This window comes from Triturus cristatus, chromosome 8 (assembly GCF_964204655.1).
Source record: "Triturus cristatus chromosome 8, aTriCri1.1, whole genome shotgun sequence".
NCBI lineage: Eukaryota > Metazoa > Chordata > Amphibia > Caudata > Salamandridae > Triturus > Triturus cristatus.
Genome location: NC_140591.1, coordinates 789,655,133 through 789,673,554, shown reverse-complemented (window position 1 = coordinate 789,673,554; position 18,422 = coordinate 789,655,133). Strand labels below are relative to the sequence as shown.

General features: G+C 43.5%; 1 protein-coding gene across 4 annotated transcripts in view; it reads left to right on the top strand.

The window, feature by feature from the left end:
• LOC146805091 (CTP synthase 2) overlaps positions 1-18,422 on the top strand; it is a 1,453,753-nt gene that overhangs the window by 932,502 nt on the left and 502,829 nt on the right. For all 4 annotated transcript variants that reach the window (XM_085622227.1, XM_085622228.1, XM_085622229.1 and 1 more), the window contains one exon: positions 1,433-1,476. In XM_085622227.1, coding sequence (XP_085478353.1) covers positions 1,433-1,476 — 44 coding nt within the window. The remainder of the gene's footprint in view (positions 1-1,432; positions 1,477-18,422) is intronic.

The following is an 18,422-nucleotide window of genomic DNA, read 5'->3' as shown; positions in this document are numbered from 1 at the left end:
AAATGTATATTGCTAATATAGTGACATCATTCACTTGATGTTCCCTAGAAACAAGAGGAGTGATGGCTTAGCAGGGGGAAATTGATTGGGAGGGGAGATGAGCAGGAGAAGTTGAATCGAACACTAGAAACTAAATCCATTTTTTAAAATAATGGCACATTTCACGAAAATAATTATTCATGGCATTATTCACACTTCTAGGTGACCTGGGTAAACCTTTCAGGTGCAATATCATTCCTTCATTGGTTACGACCCTATGCATCATTTAAAACACTAATTAGCAAAAATAATTTTCACACATTTGCACATTTTGCATAGTTTGTTTGCTCAAGATTGATCAAGACTCACTTATAACCCTAATCACTTGCACTTCCTCCCTGCTAACCGTAATGGGGATTTTCAGTGTTATGATGATGGCAAAGCCAGATTAGATGTCAATCAGCAACCTCATTTTATTCAAGATGGTAGGAGGGTGTGCTACAACAGCGTTTTTCAGGGCTTTATCCGTCATCATTTTGCTGGCCTTAGGCTTGAAATTCACAAGTATATACAATGTGTTTGAACTTGTGGCAGATTGCTCCTAAGTAGAGGTAGATATTTGTAGTCACTTCCTCCTTACTGTGTGAGTTTGCAACAGTTTCTCCAATTCTTCAAGCATGTAAGGCAGCCATGTTAGTGAGACTGGAAGGATTCCTTACAAATGTATCTGTGAAGTAACAGGGTATTCGTGGTTCGAGTGTGCAATTAATCACTTTGTTCCTGGAAGCTAGAAGCTTATTGGGTGTGTGCAAGCAGCATAATACCCAAAGTGAATGTGTAAGAGTACTCTGAAAGATTCTGGAAAGCTGTTCTTTGTAAGCCCAGGAGAGCTTGTCAGTGACCTGCTTCTTGGGCAGCCTTCCAAAGCCTTGTCCTACTTTCCCAGCATTGAGAGTAAGAGAAAGAAGGCCTACGTACAGGAGGACCTTGATCCAGGAGAGGCACCTCCGAAAAGATGGAGCTGACCCTTGGTGACGTAACTTCTGCATGCTCTAACCCAAAACCAAGACCATACCAATGCTTACTTGTTTGCATGTTTGCACATTAATAGATCTGGCATTTTTTACTTCCTGTAAATCTCTGATCTCACTAACTGTTTGACAACCTGAGATTGATGGCAAAACAGAAAATAGTGCAACCTATGAAGAAAATTGTTATGAATCAGCTGAAATTGAAAGATGTGGTATTGCTAAATGGGCATTCGAAACAAAAGTTAAAAGTGAAACATCTTTTTTTCTGAATAATTGTACATCTCATTAAAAGCTGTTTAGTTTTCACAGGCTGCATTTATACTGATGATGCAATCAATAACAAATAATTGCTTTATACATTGATTTATATCATGTGTATCATCTGTATTTGTTGACTGTATATTATTTTTTCATTATTATAGATGCGAATTCAACAGAGTTTGAACCAAATACAAAATACCCTGTGGTAAGTGAAATTTTGGGGTATAGGGCTATAATCTTGCAGTCAATTGTCAACGGTATTGTGTCTAATCCACCTCAAGTCATTGTTAAGTGGAATGTTGTAACTGTGCATGGGGTATATTTCAGCAGTCTGAGACGGCACTTGAGGAAGTTGAAAATGAAGACTGACTAAGTGTAACTTAACCTAATTTAGTTAGCAGCATGTTTCTCCCAAATCCAAGTGCAATAAAGGGTTCTGTGGCCACTACTGGGAATATACTTCTCCGCAGAGGCCATTGGTGCAAAGAGATTTGAATTGATTTGACTGGGAATGACAATAGACCTGCTGAGGCAACGAAAAGCATGTTTGGATGTGCGGAATGCCACCAACCTCAAGTGTGAGCAACAATTATCTGCTTATCAGTTTAAATAAGTCCTGAGAAGGATACTTATAGGCTTTTTTGCATCAGTCACCCTTGATATTAGCGATTACATCCTACTTGGAGACCTCACTTTCCACCTGGAAGACCACACTGACTCCAACTCAAAAACACTAATCGAAGACCATGGAAAATTGGGTTTCACCCAATGATTAAAGGGACCCACTCACATTGCCAGGCACCTCCTGGGCCCTATTTTCACCACTTCTGACAACATCTGAGTCGATGAGCCCACACCAGTTCCTTGTACAGACCACACCTTCGTCAAGTTCAGCATCTTTTTCCCGGTCCAAAGCACATGCACCACAACCAGGCCAGCTTGCCAAAACTGGAACAGCATCACTGACAAGGACAGAAACGCAGTTTTTATCATCCACCAACCCAAACACAGCAACAGCCTCCCCAATGCCATCAAGAATTCCAAACATTGTATCACCTCCTGCACTAACTCTTTGGCCCCCCTCAAACACTGCTACACAGCCCATCTAGACTGCAGGCCAGTTGGTATATGGAGGAGCTCAGACTATTTAAACACCACAGCAAACAACCGGAGCGTCAATGGAGAATGAGCCAGGACAGTGCAGACGGAAGCATGCAAATCCGCCCGAAGAAGCTACCACCAAATTATCTGGACCACCAAATGCACTGCACTGGTGGGCCACATCATTGCCAGCACCAACAGAAGGAAAGAAATCTTCACCATTGTGAAAGATTTCATCTCACCAGCGGCCGCCCCCAACTCGATCACTCCTTTGCAGGACCACTGCAACAATCTCTCTCAATCCTTCAGCAGCAAAATTACCCCTATTTACAGCAACTTCAAACCACAACTGAACCTGACAGATCTTGCATTTGCCTTCGGATCTTATCCAAAGAACTGATGTTACCCACATAGCCTGTCTTCACCTCAAAAGAAACCGCCACATGCATGAAGTCCATCCACTCAGGTGCCCCATCTGACCTCTGCCCCACCATGCCTACTTCAGAGGACTGCTACTCATCAGTGCCATGCTCACACCCATTCTAAATGCCTCCACCTCTCAGATGCCTGGAAACATACATCTGTCCTCCAATTGCTGAAGAAACCCTCCACGAACCCTTCAATGCTTGCCAACTATTTGAGCTTGCCAGAGTGTATTGTGATGGTGGGGATTTTGTACTACAGCCGTTGCGTCATTTCCTGTGCTTGTGTTGCAGATGTCCAGCAATTCTGATGCATTTCTATCATTGCGTTGCTCTACTTTATGATGTTTAATGCAGTGATATGATGTTAAATACCACTGCATTACGATTGTGTTGGATTTTGCACGGGACTGCCTACAATGCATACATTAATTCCTGTGTGACAGCTGGATTCAGTTCAGTGCGAAAAAGTGACTCATTTTTACACTTGCGTCTTTCCTTAAATATTACCTACTGGTTGCATTGCCCTTGCGGCACACTATGTGAAGCAGGGCTGGCGCAAACCCTTGATAAATATTCCCTTAGGTGTCAATCTGAAACAACGTTACGGAAAGTAGGCAACCTCTCCATCAGGGCAAAAAGGTTCATTTGTGACCTTTTCTCACAGTAATATCTGCTGTATAAAATATGCAGGCACTGGTATGTTTTATAGTTCATTAATAAGTTGTACTGTGGTATATCCAGAACACATTTGTTGCATAAATATGACCTTAAACAAGTTGCTTATGTAAATAGCTGTAACTTGACTGCACTGTAGGTTAGGCACTGGTGTGAATTATGCCCCTCAGATTTGGCACTGCTCATAGCACAGAACAAAACAGGCGCTGGTACACTTTGAGTGCTGAAAAATAAAGTTTATGTCATGCACCCTGTGTCTGCTGACAATCAAAGATTGTTTTTTACAAATAGAGAACTCTGGGCCTCATCTATCAATGTTTCATACAGTGCAGCCACCCACCTTGCTGTATTGTGCAGCGTGAAAGGGCAGTAATGCACTGTATATACCCTAATACGGTGCATTCCTGTCCTTTAATTGTGCTGGTACTTTTTTGGCTGCCTAGTGCTAACGTGGGCACCCTTATGCGATGGTGCAAGGGTTTCTGCGTTACAGGCAGAAATGTTTTTTGCAGGAAGGGGCACCTTCCTACACAAAAACAAACGTAAGAGGCATTTTCCTTTTTCTATGTGGGCTGCAGAATGTATTTTGTAATATTTTGATGCCATCCCAAGTCTACCAGCAATGGGAAGTCTGGAAATGCGCCATAAACCATGGGAGAATGCGTAGGAACATCCACACTCCACCCATTAAATGCTTCACTGGGCCAGAGTAATGCAAGACAGTGATTTGCGCTGTTGATAAATGTAACTTAATAGTTGCGTCACCCTTGTGCTCCATTTCGTGGTGAAAGGGAGACACAACTATTTGATAAATCTGACCTTAACTGAATCAGTATAAACTCAAAGGCCTAAAAGTTCAGGATGTGTTATTTTTCAGAAATTCCCAACTTTGCTTAGTCAGGCACATACAATTGTTTCTTAAAAGAGTTGATAGAAGTGGTTATGGCAGGAAGGCACACAACATCACAATAGGAAATGCAGAATGCATATCTTTACGCTTATATCTACATGTAAAGACAAAAGAGGAGTACAAAGGATAGCAAAGACACAAACACACGAGAATATTCCTAAATGTTTAAATCAAACACACAAAATCATATGGCTCAAGGAAAATAGGGGCATGTAAAGAAGACCTGAAAAATGCAAAATTCTTTTATCAGCACTGTGTTCCACGTAATTCTGAACTTGGAGTAATGGTGATGAGCTCCTTATGAGTTGTAGGAGAGTGACTGTGAGATGGCAGATGTTTGCACTTTTAGGAAGAATGGCCGATCGTAAATGACTCTTGTTGTGTCAGCTTTTTGTGGGAGAGGTTTAGATTGCCAACGCCCATTTGTTCTTGATGGCAGGTTAGTAAACATGATGGATGATACGTTGCAAAAGAGTTGTGATACCCAGTGGTCAAAATGCTTAAACAAGTACGGGAACTGTGATCCTGAGAGCAGCTGGGGCAGGGTCTGTGTGTGTGTGTGGGGGGGGGGGGCAGGTCAAAGATGTGGCAAAAAAGAACAAACTATTCTGTAACTATTTTGTTGGTCTTTCATCTTCAAGTAACTGCAGATAAAATGGCACAACATTAAATGAAAAATTAATGCAGGTGAAACTAACCAGTGGAAAGCACACTTTTTACATTATGAAACATCTGTTGGTTAATGCAATCACTACATATGTTTGTATGTGTAACCAGAAAAGCACACACAAGCCCTGTAGCAAAATGCAATGGCCATCCTGGCCTCTTCCAGAGCATCTTCGTTCCACTAGAATGGATGCAGATACCTATTGTCTCACTGGTTCCATCATACAAAACAATGTGGTTGCCATTGTCTTCCCAAATCCCCATTAACGGTAGCAAAAAGCCAACACTCAGGGCAACGTGCTAGCACTACATTCTTGGATGCATATCTGTACATGCCCTTGAGGCTGTGACAGACAGATTTCTGCACTTTGTGTTGATGGGGATTGGGGGTAACTTTACCACTTTGCCATTCATTCAGGTTGACAGCAGCCTTTTGTGGGTCATCATAATCCTGAGTCTGGTGTTGATATTTTTTTCTTAAAAGGTAAATTTTTTTGCACCCGTTTGGATTATCTTAGAACACGGTACCACAACTGTTGCACTGATATTCTCCACTGTTTTACAATAAAATTGTTTCCAGATTCAACGGAGCAAAATCTTATCCGACTCCATTCAATACCTGGCTTTAATTGGGCAATATTGTACATTTAGCATGAGTCAGTGTACCTTCCCACTAATCGAATGTTAAAACTCATGGTATTCTTTCATTGTTCTGGACTCAGGGGTGGGGTGCTCCAGCAAGGCAGGGGCAAAAGGTAGGCGGTCCCATATTGAACTGTGTGTTTATTATCCCTTTAAGCCATAATTAACCTCACACCATTTGACTCCAACCTGCTTGTGTTCTGAGTTCAATTTGGACTCAGCCTTGAGCCTGGATTTCCACAGAGTATGCACCCAAATGTGTTTATTACTATGGAGATCATCAAGCTGGGGGGGGGTGAAGAATTACACCGGAATCTCTGGAACTTCAGGATCTATAGTCAGGTTGGAACAAAACAAGTCTTCCAACCAGGAGAAGTTGGGAATCTCCTCAGTTTGTGAAGGGTTCTTTCCCTATATTTCTCAGCTAACAACGTCTACCAATCAGAGAAAACAAGTTAAAATATTTGTAGATGTTATCATTTTATCTGAGAAAGTAAGCAGAGAAGCAACTTATCCCCTTTGCAACTTCTCACATTTGAAGAGTAGATCACATCCAGGTGAATAGGTCATCAAGAAGGTGGTCCTGGTTAACACTGCTATCCCTTTATCTGGAATGTTTTAAAGAGTTATGTCGAAGATTCAGGGTTCCATATCATGATATTTTTGAATCCCTAGGTAATCAATTTTTCAGGACGTCCGCATTGGGTGTCCTGAGTTTAAGATCACGAGGTTTAAAGCTCTTTCTCTTCAGAGGCCAATAGAGGCTGTTTTTGGTTTTCTCCTATTCTATTTCATTTGTAGCATGTTTCTCAAGACCAGGGAGAAGGGGACATCACCTCTTCCATTTTCTCCCTGATTTGAAACTTGGCGCTGGCTGTGAATTAGAGGGAACATGATCAAATCAAATAGTTTAGCGGAGCCTTTCTGGCCAAGAAGAGGCTGCTTTCCCCAGCTCTGGCAGTTGGCTGTGGCTCCAGTGTGAACGGTCCTGTTACAGTTATCTCCTATGTTGTAGAGCCAGGGAATCACCCTTTCTTCAAGGCTCTGTCTTGTCCGGTTGCAGAGGCTTGGTCTCTGCTAAGAGTAAGACATTGTGGACATACAGTCCATGAGATTTTCCACACTGCAGGCTTATAAGGGGATTTGTAAGACATTTGTGGGTCGAAGGTTGTAAATCCTTTTTGAATATGGTAGCCTCTATTTAGCAATTTTTACAGGATGGGTTTTCCTTGTCATTCTTCTGCCCACCTTCAGTGAACAGGCTTAAAGGCTTTTGTGAGCTTGGGAGAGGCATTATTGTAAATAGGTAACAAGGAGGAGGAAATGTGATTTATTTCTTACTTTCCAGCTTCCAGGCACTAAGTGACTTCCTCGTACTCAAACGTTTGGGCCATTAGAGTCGGAGGATGTAAAAAAAATTAAAAAGAAGATAGTTCATTTGTCTTGTCATTTCTTCCTTTACTGTTCCTCAGGGCTGGAGTCTAAATCAAAATTTGCAAAGCCCAAAAAGTAGATATCAGACCCACACTACAGGAGGCTGCAACCACATGAAGTGACTTTTATGGTTGGGTCCTGGCAGAACAACCAGCTCTGTATCGGCCCGTGAGCCTGAAACCTACTGGGATTGGCAGAATGGTCAATCTGGCCCTGGCTTGGTTGGGTCCTCATTTTTACATGATCCAAATGTCACCCCGGTGAGGTTACTCGCCAAAGGCACAGGTGAAACTTGCCAGTCACCTACGCCAACACAGATCTTCCCACCAGTACGACAGTCACTGTACGACACATTTTTACATGGATGGTAAGATGAGATGAGGGAGGGGTTTTGGGGTGAGCATTAAACCTTTACTTTGTAGGTTTTCACAAAGTTGTCAATGATCTTCATGCGCTTACTACAGCTTTTTCACGTTACACCTAAGTTAAGTATGTGTAATGATGTAGTGTGTTCGAGTGCCCCTAACATACCCATTGATTAAGGAGGTGTAGGGAAGGCTATTTTTCCACAAGGAAAATGTTTTCAGTCTGCAGAAAATCATAATGTGCAAATACACATTTTCTGTAAATGTAGACCTGCTGACAGTGTACAAATAGGGATTTGAAAATATGGAAAAGGTGTAGCTTTACCCGGCATATGGATGAACTTTGTTAAACATGAGAAAATCATACATGGCTGCATAGTTTAAGAACTGGCTTTTACATTTTGTTCTACGAATTTATTCGTGTATGCTCAAATTCCTGACCCATGCAGCTGCTGGAAAGTGCCAGGTAGGGATTTATTGCTAGCCATATTACCATTATCATTGAAAATGGATGCGGTACCACACAATTTACAAACATTATTTTGTATTTGCTTGGGATATGTTTATGCAGTACTTCAACTTTAGGATTGTAGAGTTCAGATAATGTCAAACTACATATATTTCTGTGACCCTTAGCAAACAGGTTTGCTAAAATACCATGGAAATCTAAAGCATTTTGCGATGTATACTTGCATTTCCCCGTTATGTAATATTAATACACGTAAATATTTTATAAGGAGGATTAAGGAAAACATAACCTTGGGGATTGTATGTGCAGTTTTGAATATAGGTTGATAAGGTATGTATTCCTAGTATGAGTATTGCCTACCATCGTATAGATTTTTACTTTTATTTTATTTTAATAGTGTTTTCCTATAGGCATGTGTCTCACGTGTTTTGGTTCCAGGCACCCCGTGTGGCAGCCTCAGTCAATATCACATGATTGTGCGACCTTATATAAAACATTTTGACAAACACCACGGAGCTGCTCAGCATTCTGAAAATAGCAATCTTTATTAATCAGGATGTTGCCTCGGTTCCTTCTCCTGGCAAAACCGTATCTGCGAGATTTGCTGACTTGAAGAGGTGTGCGGGTTGTGCAAAACAATATTAAACTGAAAGGAAAAGAAAATGCGACTGCTTCTTATGTGTTGTAACCCATGTCAAAACGAATGGAAATGCGCATAACAATAGTCTTCTTTGAGGGATTAACTGCTTTCAAATTATTAAAGTTTGCTGATTTGTAATTTATGTATTTGTGCATATGAATAGTTAGCAATTCTTGCTTATGTTTTAAGAGCACAGCCCTCATTTCAAGTTTGGGGCCCAGACTACCAAATCAGTGGGCTGACAGAGGCTTTGACAAAATTTAGAGTTCCGGGTTGTGTAAGAACTTGGAAGGGAATTTTAGCCCGAGGTCCTTTCGTTGACAGGGCGGGACCATTTTTAAGTGTGCCTTTAGTGCCCACTGGGTCACCATGTTGTTTATGCTTGCCCAATCTGCACTTTTTTGCTTTTTCACAAACATACCTCCAAAGTGGAAGTTTGTTTCTGCTAAACAAAAAAACTGTGCCACTGCTATGCTGGGAGATCTCTATAGCAGGTGGGGGGCATTGCTGATTTTGTTGTGGCCGCCATGTATTGCCTGGTGATCATTAATATGAAAATGGTGTGCTGGAATGGCTAATATTGTATCCCAAGCCTTAATTACATAGGACACGCCCCTTTGAGAGACCCCCTAGTTTTTTCATCCCACTTAAAGCACTGGTGCCATCTGGAGGTCCGCTGTCAGAAACTGAGCTGTCCCCACACTTCTGAATTGTACGAAAACCTTGAGTCAGGCGAATAGGAAACCACTGATTTTTGTTGAGTTTCCCATTATTTCCTCCTCCAGATAAGTCATAGAGTAATCTACTAAATCATTGCTACCAATCTATTCCTCTGTTGTTCATATATTTGTATTTTATGTGTATACTACAGAAAGAACAGCCTGTTGTATATTTATGTCTGTGTTGATATTTGTATAGGGCTAGGCTATCTGGACAGCAGTCGAGTGCTGTACAGTATATAGCAATAATTGTTGTTATGTGAATTAATGATAAAACAAAAACTGAGAAACCACATTGAAGGAAACTAAATCATGGAAAATCAATTTTAATGAAATACAAATAAATTGAAGGGAAACATTTAAAAAAAAGGGTAATTTTAAGGAAAACTCCAAAATTACATTAAACTTAGGTAGAGCTTAGGGGTAGGGAGGGTTGTTTGGGATCAGGGATGGGTAATGTTTAGTCGTGAGGAGGTTTTTTGGAGGGGGTCTGGGATGGGTAGAGTTCAGGTGTAGAAAGAGGTTTTTAGGGGTCAGGGATGGGTGTAGTTAAGGGCTGGTGAGGGTTTTTACAGTTTGGTGGTGAGGGGGTTTTAGGGTTCAGGGATGGGTTGAGGTTGAAGTAAAGCATAAACGATGGCTGATGAGTTTACTGCTAGCCAACTGGGGCTGAGATGACCCCTAGATGAAGGGCCTCATGCCCCTGTCCACCACCCATGGGAGTGAGAGAGATACAAGAAAGGGGAGCATGCCTCGAATGTATGTGAATCTCGGCAAGGTCACTATCCTGACTCCCTGCGTCCTTCCCCACAACGAGAGGCTGAGGTCGCACCACTTATGAAAGTCCAGTTTAATGAGCGCCAGTAGCGGGTCAAGGTTATCCGCCACCAGACCCCGGTTGATGTAGATCCCAGGTATTTAAGACGTGATGGCTACCATTGGAAGGGGTAGGTAGACACAGCTGCACGAGTGGTCACCCAGGACATCGGTAGGGCCCTGCTTTTGTCCCAGTTGAACCAATATCCCTAGAGGGACACAAAATCAGAAATGATATCCAGCAAGACCAGTTGCGAGTGCGGGAGGTCAGAGTGTAAGCAGGATGTCATTTGCATAGAGGTATTAAGTTGACATTTCTCCCAGGTATAGGAATGCGGGTTATCCGCAGTGATCAGGGGAGAAAAGCAGGCAGGGGTTTCATGGCATGGAGGAATAGAACTTGTGATAACGGACAGCCCTGTGGGTCCCCCATTGGACTGGAAAGGGCCTTCTTGTTACGCCTCCCCTGCTGCAGCATGTTAACTCATTCCCAGGTCTACCACTCATGGTAGGCCTAAGAATGTGCCAAAATCCATGGGTGGGTGCATGGGAACATCCATGCTCCACTCTTGGAATCCCCCCTGAGGCAGAGTAATGCAAGGCAGCAACTTGCGCTGCCTTGTGCTACTCCAGAGTTACCAAGCCATGCAGTGCCACGCAAGGTGACCTTGCATGGTGTGATAAATCTCATTCTACGTTTTGCTTCGCCCTGCCTCCCCTTCTGTGGCGCAAGGGCGATGCACAGCATTTGCTAAATATGCCCAAGACTTTTATCCAATGAATCAGAGGTAATTCATTGACTGGCAAAGATGTCGGAGGTTTGGGTTAAGCAGCCACAGTTCAATATGTTGCAGGGTTTAAAGTGCACAAGCTCAATTTTGGCTCAATTAATTTTGACGCTGCTTATCCATTACTCCAGGTACTTTAAGCCCTCTGCCATCGGGCCCTTAGACGTTTCGCATCTGATAACTTATATGTTTGTTCTGGAACAGACTTCTAACCGCAGATTCCTTACCTTAGAATATTCTCCAGGTGCCAGACTGGATCTGGACAATCTTGAGCAGCACACCTGCGCGCTGGTAGGTGGCTCCAATGGCTCTGCATCAACTTTATCAACTTTATCTGCACTGGATGTGGCGTACAAGGTGCCTATTTAGGTGTTACTCCAGCACACTGACATCCAATCCTTTCTCTCCGCGCAAACAGTCGCATATCCGGAAAGCTACCTCTTTTTGACTAGCTTTTTTTCCTCTTTTCTCAAGGTATTTTTCCATTGTTTCCAGTGTGCTAGGGACATCTCCTCAATTAAACCTAAAGGTTTTAAACCTTGTGGGGAATGTCACAGACAGATGTCTGTAACTGATCCCCACTTGGCCTGACTTTGGTGCTTGGGTTTGGGCCATGACTCCAAGTCTTGCTCCAGCTGCTTGTCAATGCACCTGAAGGCAATTCAGGAGAGAGAGATGAAAATCATTGCGGCGTGGCATCAGAAGACCTTGTGTTGCTTCTGGGCTTGTGGGAGTCCCCGGTCCTACAAACAGGCTTTTTGGGGAATGTTGGGGGTTGCCCAAGCAAGCCTCATCTACATACTTTGATAACTTCACCTGAATGTCATCAAGGCGGATGTAGGTTTGGAGCCCTTTGACGGCAGCAAAGTCACAGTTCACTTTTTGGGCCTATCAACTGCCCCCTGCCAATTGCACTCTTCCTTTCACCCCTTTAGTGGCTATGGTAGGCTGTTTCAGCACATATACAGTCCTCCACCCCACAAGCTGCCATGTGCCCCAGACCTCTTTGGTGTGCCCTCAATCACACATTCAGTAAGAGGCAGGATCTGGCACATTTTACTGGAGTGGCAGGCTGTCACCTCAGATGAGTGGGTACAACTGATTGTTCGGTGTGGTTACGCTCTTCGATTCCTCTAAACCCTGACTACCATGCCACCGACCGTACAATGGCTGTCAGAGGACCACCCATGTTGTTATGTCTCAGGAGGTGCACACGTTTTTCGCCAAAGTGGTATATCGCTAGGGTGCCGATGCCAGAGTAGGTCGTGGTTGCTACTTGTACTACTGTCTAGGGCCGAAAAAGGACAGAGCCCTCTGCCCTGTTCTAGACTGTTGCACTCGCTACGCCTTCCTGAGGAAGGACAAAATCAAAATGCTTTCCCTTGCCCGGGTACTGTTTGCCCTAGATCCTGGAGACTGGCTGATAGTTTTGGACCTGCAGGACGCTTACTTTCATATCCCCGCCTTACGGAGCCACAGACATTACCTGCAGTTCATGGTGGGCCAGGAGCATTTGCAGTTCACTGTGCTCCCCTTTGACCTCACCAGTGCCCCTTTCACTTTACTTACTTATGCCTACTCCATAACCAGAACTCTCGAGCCATTTCTGTCCTGGGATTTTCTTTCAATCTGACTTCAGATGTAAACCATATCCTTGCAGTCAGCCTCAAGGCCTCAATGCCATTTGTTTCTTGGCCTTCCTCTTTTTCTTTTCCCCCTTTTTTTTTTTAAAGTTTTATATAGCGTGAAGTAGACCCGAGACATTGGGTATCAGAGTGCTTTACATAGCACCAGTTTCGTTACTGAATGACACATTCATTTTTGTTAGGCACGGGGAGATTAAGTGATTTGACCAGAATCACAGGATGTTGAGCGTCTTTGCCGAGACTCGAACCCGGTTCCCCAGCTTCGAGATCAACCGCTCTAGCCATAAGGCTACATCCTCTCCCCAATGTTCTACATCTCTCCCTTGATGGTTCTAAGTTGAGGTTTGCCTGATGGTATTTGATGCAGGCCTGCGAAGGGTGTGACCTATCCAGCCCCAGCGTCTTTTCAAGATTTCTTTATGAGCAGGGAGTTGGAAAGCCTGCTGCCATAGGTAATTGTTGCTAATGGTGTTTGACCTGCGGATTTGGAGGATTTTCCTCCGACAGGTGTTGATGAAGGTCTGGACTTTGTTGGCGGTGGTCACTGTTGTCCTCCAAGTTTCTACACCATACAGAAGGACAGATTTACGTTGGTGTTAAAAAGCTTAATCTTGGTTTGCAGCGTAAGGTCCTTAGAGATCAAGATCTTCTTTAGGTGAAGGAAGGCGGCCCTCGCTTTGCTGGTTCTTGCCTTGACGTCGGCGTCTGTGCTACCCTGCTTGCCTGATACTGCCAAGGTAGGTGAAGGCCTCAACATCTTCCAGTGCATCGCCTGCAAGAGTGACTGCAGTTGTGCTGGCCATGTTAGCCATCAGGATCTTGGTTTTTCTCTTGTGGGCTTGAGACCAAGTTGTGCTTGTATGGCTGCCACATTGTCAGTCTTCTTTTCTCTACTGATGGGAGAGGAGGCTAGGTCGATTGCAAAGTCCAGGTTGTCGAGCTGCGTCAAAGGTGTCCACTGGATCCCATTCCTTTTCATAGCTGTGCATTTCTTCATGATCCAGTTTATGGTCAGCAAGAAGAGAAAAGGCAAGGGCAAACAACCCTGGTGGACTCCACTTCTAACTCTGAAGGCTTCTGTGAGTTGTCCTTCATGGATCATCTTGCAGATCATTCCCTTGTAAGAGTTCCAGATGATTCTCATGAGTTTATCTGGCACACCATAGTGATGGAGGAGTTTCCAAAGGGTTTTCTGTCCATGCTGCTGAGTGCCTTCTCATAGTTATAGGGACTCTCGGGTGGTCACTATGACTATGAGAAGGCTCATCTTGGCAGGGCGGAGGTCCCCTACCTCGACAACTGGCTGCTGAAGGCGGGGTCACCACAGGCAATCTTCACCCACGATTTTGGTGATACTGACTCTGAGGCTACTGGGTCTAATGGCTTCCTGCATCCTGCTGGTGAAGCACGCCAGGTGGCATACTCAGGCTATGCAGTAAGATCAGAAGTACAGGTAGGCACATCACCAGTGGAATCTCTCTGATCTTGTTCAGGTTTCAGAGAAGACTGCAAGAGATCTGCCATGGTGGTTAATAAACTGAAATTTGACCAGCAGCAGACCACTCTCCCTTCCCCTCCTACAGTCATCAGTGGTGACCAATGCATCACTTTTTGGGATGGGGTGGCCACCTGGGAGAGGTGGCGATCAGAGTACTCTTGTCTCCGGCTGAGATGTGGCTCCATATTAACCTGTTGGAGCTGCTTGCTGTGTGCTTGGCTTTGAAAGCCTTTCTGCCATCCATCAAGGGAGGTTGGTTCAGGTGTTCAGGTGCAACATAACCACCATGTGGTACTGCAAAAGGCAGGGCAGAGTGAGGTCATGAACCATGTGCCAAGAGGCTCTGTGCTTCTGGACGTGGCTGGAACATTAAGACATTTTCCTGGTCATACAACACCTGGCAGGATCTCTGAATGCCAGGGCAGACAAACTCAGCTATTTACTCCTTGCAGACCATGAATTGCTTCTACACCCAGAGGTGGTGCGAGGTCTCTTCGCGAACGGTGAGAACCTTCGCTCAGTCTATTCATCACCACTGAGAACGCACAGTGTCAGCAGTTTTGTGCATTAGAGTTTCCATTGTGGCTCTCGCTCTGAGACGCATTACACTTGTAGTGGAACTTAGGACTCCTGTACCCCTTCCTGGCGCTACCACTCCTGCCTTGAGTCCTCAGGAAGATATGGACTGACCGGGCTCAAGCCATCCTAGTGTTTCTGGACTGGGCGCGAAGGGTATAGTATCCTGAATTCATGAACATGAGCATCCGACCTCCGATCAGCCTGCCTCAGTCCTGCATCCGAACTTGCACAGGTTCCAACTCCATGCTTGGAGATTGAGCAGCACCATCTGAGTGTTTTTTATTGTCCTTCCGAACTAGTGGATATCATTCTGGCAGCGAGGAGTCCCTCGACAAAATCTGTATATACCTGCCGTTGTGTCTTGGTGTTTTGACAAGCATGTTGACGCGCTCTATGCCAAACTGTCTGAGGTGTTACTGTTTGTGTTTTCGTTGACCCGGCAAGCTCTGGCTCTAGGCACTGTTAAGGGTTATTTGTCAGCTAATTCTGCATTTTTGAGGTTGCCAGATCAGCCTTCCCTGTTTAAGTCGCCTACTGACTCTTAGGACGGTATTCTTGACTGCCATCACATTGGGGCGAGGCTGAGCAAGCTTCAGTCCTTTTCCATTCACCCGCAATATACCATCTTCTATCTTCTCCCCTTAACCCCTATAAGGAGGCAGAGAGACTCCATCTCCTGGATCCTAATAGAGCTCTTAGGGGCCTATTTATCAGGCTGTTTGCGTCGAGCTTGCACCATTCAATGTGGTGCAAGTGCGACACAAACCATAAGACATATTTTTGAAGCCGTGCAAAGCCACTTTGTGTAGCTCTAAAAATCTGGAGTAAAGAATAGCAGCGCAAATCGCTGCGTTGCATTACTCTGCCCTGGGAAGGCGTTCCATGGGCGTTGCATAAGTGTTTTCATGCAACTCCCACTGATTTTGACGCATCTCCAGAAGTACTTGTAAACCTGAGGATATGCCACAATCTTACACGTTCCCAGGGGAGACGTAACAAGGAGAAATATCTTTATTGGAGAAAGTGGCTTTGCGGGACTTCAAAAATCGGTCTTCCAGGATTGTTTTTGTGTAGGAATATGTCCCTTCCTGACAAAAACATTCCTGCCTGTAACGCCGAACCCCTTGCACCACAGGATAAGTTTGAAACCCTTGTGAGTGTGCTGAGGTAGAGTCTTTGGAATGTGCTAGTGTGGTAGGTGATGCTTTGCCCCTCTATAAAGTCATAGATGTGCCATTCTTCCAACTCCTGATCCCCCTTTCTCTCACTGTCTGGGAGTAACATGTAAAGACCAACTGCCAGCTACACCTAGTCATGTGACCCAGGATACAGGCAGCAGGAACCAAATGGTTAGTACAGGAAATTACCAACTTTCTAAAAGTGGCATTTTCATAATGGTGGCTCAATATTCAACTTTACCATTAAAGAGAATTATAAATTGCAATTCTTTAGAGACCAAACTCAACTTTCCTACCTGTTTCCAATTGAATGTTATTACTAAATAAATGTAATAAGGTAACCCAATGTTATCCAATGGGAGAGGCAGGGATTGCAGTAGTGAAAAAACTAATTTAAGGGTTTTTTACTACCAGGACATGTAAAAGTTAAAAGTACATGTCCAACTTTTTGAATACACTGCACCTTGCATTATGGGCTGTTTCGGGCCTACCCTAATGGTGACGTATATGTTTTAAAAGGAAGGTTTAGGCCTGGCAAAAGTTTTATCTTTTCAGTCAAAATGGCAGTTTAAAACTGCACACACAGGCTGCAATGGCAGGCCTGAGTTATGTTTAAAAGGTCTACTTAATTGGGTGGCACAATAAGTGCTGCAGGCACAGTAGTAGCATTCAATTTACAGGCCCTGGATACATGTAGTACCACTTTGCTATGAACTTACAAATAAATTCAGTGTGCCAACAGGATGTAAGCTAATTTTACCATGTTTAAAGGAAAGACCACAAACATTTTAGCACTGGTTAACAGTGGTAAAGTAGGCAGAGTCATAAAGGACAACAAAAACGGTTCAGAAAAAAGGAGGGTTAAGGCAAAAGGTTTGGGGATGACCCGGCCATGAGGGACAAGTCCAACACATGGTACTTCTCTTTGAAAAGATCACGTGTTTGAAGGATAATATCAAAACATGATTTACTTGAGTTCTGTGATAGCACTCAGCATAACATTACTGAGAATCCTTTAGTACATAATAGCTTATTTAAAGGTTATTGGTTTGCCTCTCTAAAACAATACTCTTTAGAAAATGTTGGAAAATGTCTTTGTAGTTTCTCACCACATATTACTGTTACTTGAAATATGATAATCATATGTTAAATAACATTTAACTGTGCTTATGACAGGTTTCCATACACATTTTAAGTTCTTTGACACTGACAATGTTCCTATTGATAAAAAGGCAATCTCTTTTCTTACCGTTTGTTCCATAGCTGCCTTCAAATAATCCTTTCCTAGAAGATGCACTAGGTCTCAGAAGATCCACCAAGGAAGTTTGGATTGACTAAAGAATAGTTTTATGTTATGTCAACCTCCTAGAGGAAATCCACTGGATGGCTGTTTTAATTTGCAGTGCAGCATGCCAAATGAGCCATATAAAAATGTATATGCAAAGAGACACACGCTTGCTTTGGAAAATGAGTTTATGTGACTGAGTGACACACATGCGAGTGACAACCATGCATTTCACAGAGATGGCCAAAAGGACTTCTAGATCTGGCTGCTGCGTTTACTGTGGGTGAATAGGCTAGCTGAGAACTCAAGTAAAGGGCTGTAAAATTTGAGTTAAAATGAGGGAAGGCAGGTATATTACATTAGGCTTTATTGTTATATTTCCTTATCGAAATCTCCATACTAGGCCCCCATTTTCTCTTTTGAAATATAAGTATCACTGAAAACTAGACCATGGTAAAGTCCCATTTTGGGAAAATACAACATGACTGAACTTGTGTTGAGCAGTAGGAGTAAGTCTGATTGATGTGAAACAGCAGGTATTTTTCCAAGATGGCTTTGTCATCGGAATTCATCTTCCTGCATAATTTAGTCATTAGATCTCATATTCAATTAAATACAATTCTAAAATTCCCAACAGGAGTTCATGAAATATTCCAGATTCAGAACCCTGCATGGTGGTGCTCAAAGCTGCAAATCTTTTGATTACACTTCAGTGGAGGTGAAGTCAAAAGGTCCCCAATAACATCCATCCCTGCTACTCAGAAGGGTCTGTGAACTAATATGTACCTACAATGTGCAGACCCAATTAATGTATATTTAAGAAAATATTATGTGTTAAAAATACAGGCACAATCACAGGAACAGAGCATATGTGCATGTTTATTAATGAGCTATTATAACAAAAGATGTAGGACTCTCTGGCATGTTTAGAGCAAGATATATTAACATCTGCTATTCTACGAGCGTTGGGAACCAAAAAGTGGTTGTAACTATTTCAAGATTGGATTATCCTAAAAAGGGGAGTATTGGACCTGTTTTTTTTATTTTCACCATCCAATGTTGAGCCTGCAGATATTTCAGGGTTGAAGCAAAGTTCCTAACAGTCCCAACAAGTCAAGGGGCTGTGTCCTATAGTGGGATACTATCAAAGAACAGATGCTGTCTCTCGCCCTCTGCCCCATGAAACAGTGGCGGCTCGCAGAGGGAGTGCTGCGGGTCAGTGGGGCGGGGGAGGGGCTGGGGGGGTAGTGGAGTCGGACATACGACGGGCGGGAGTAAAGTAAGTAAATAAATAAATAAAACTATTTACCTTGCA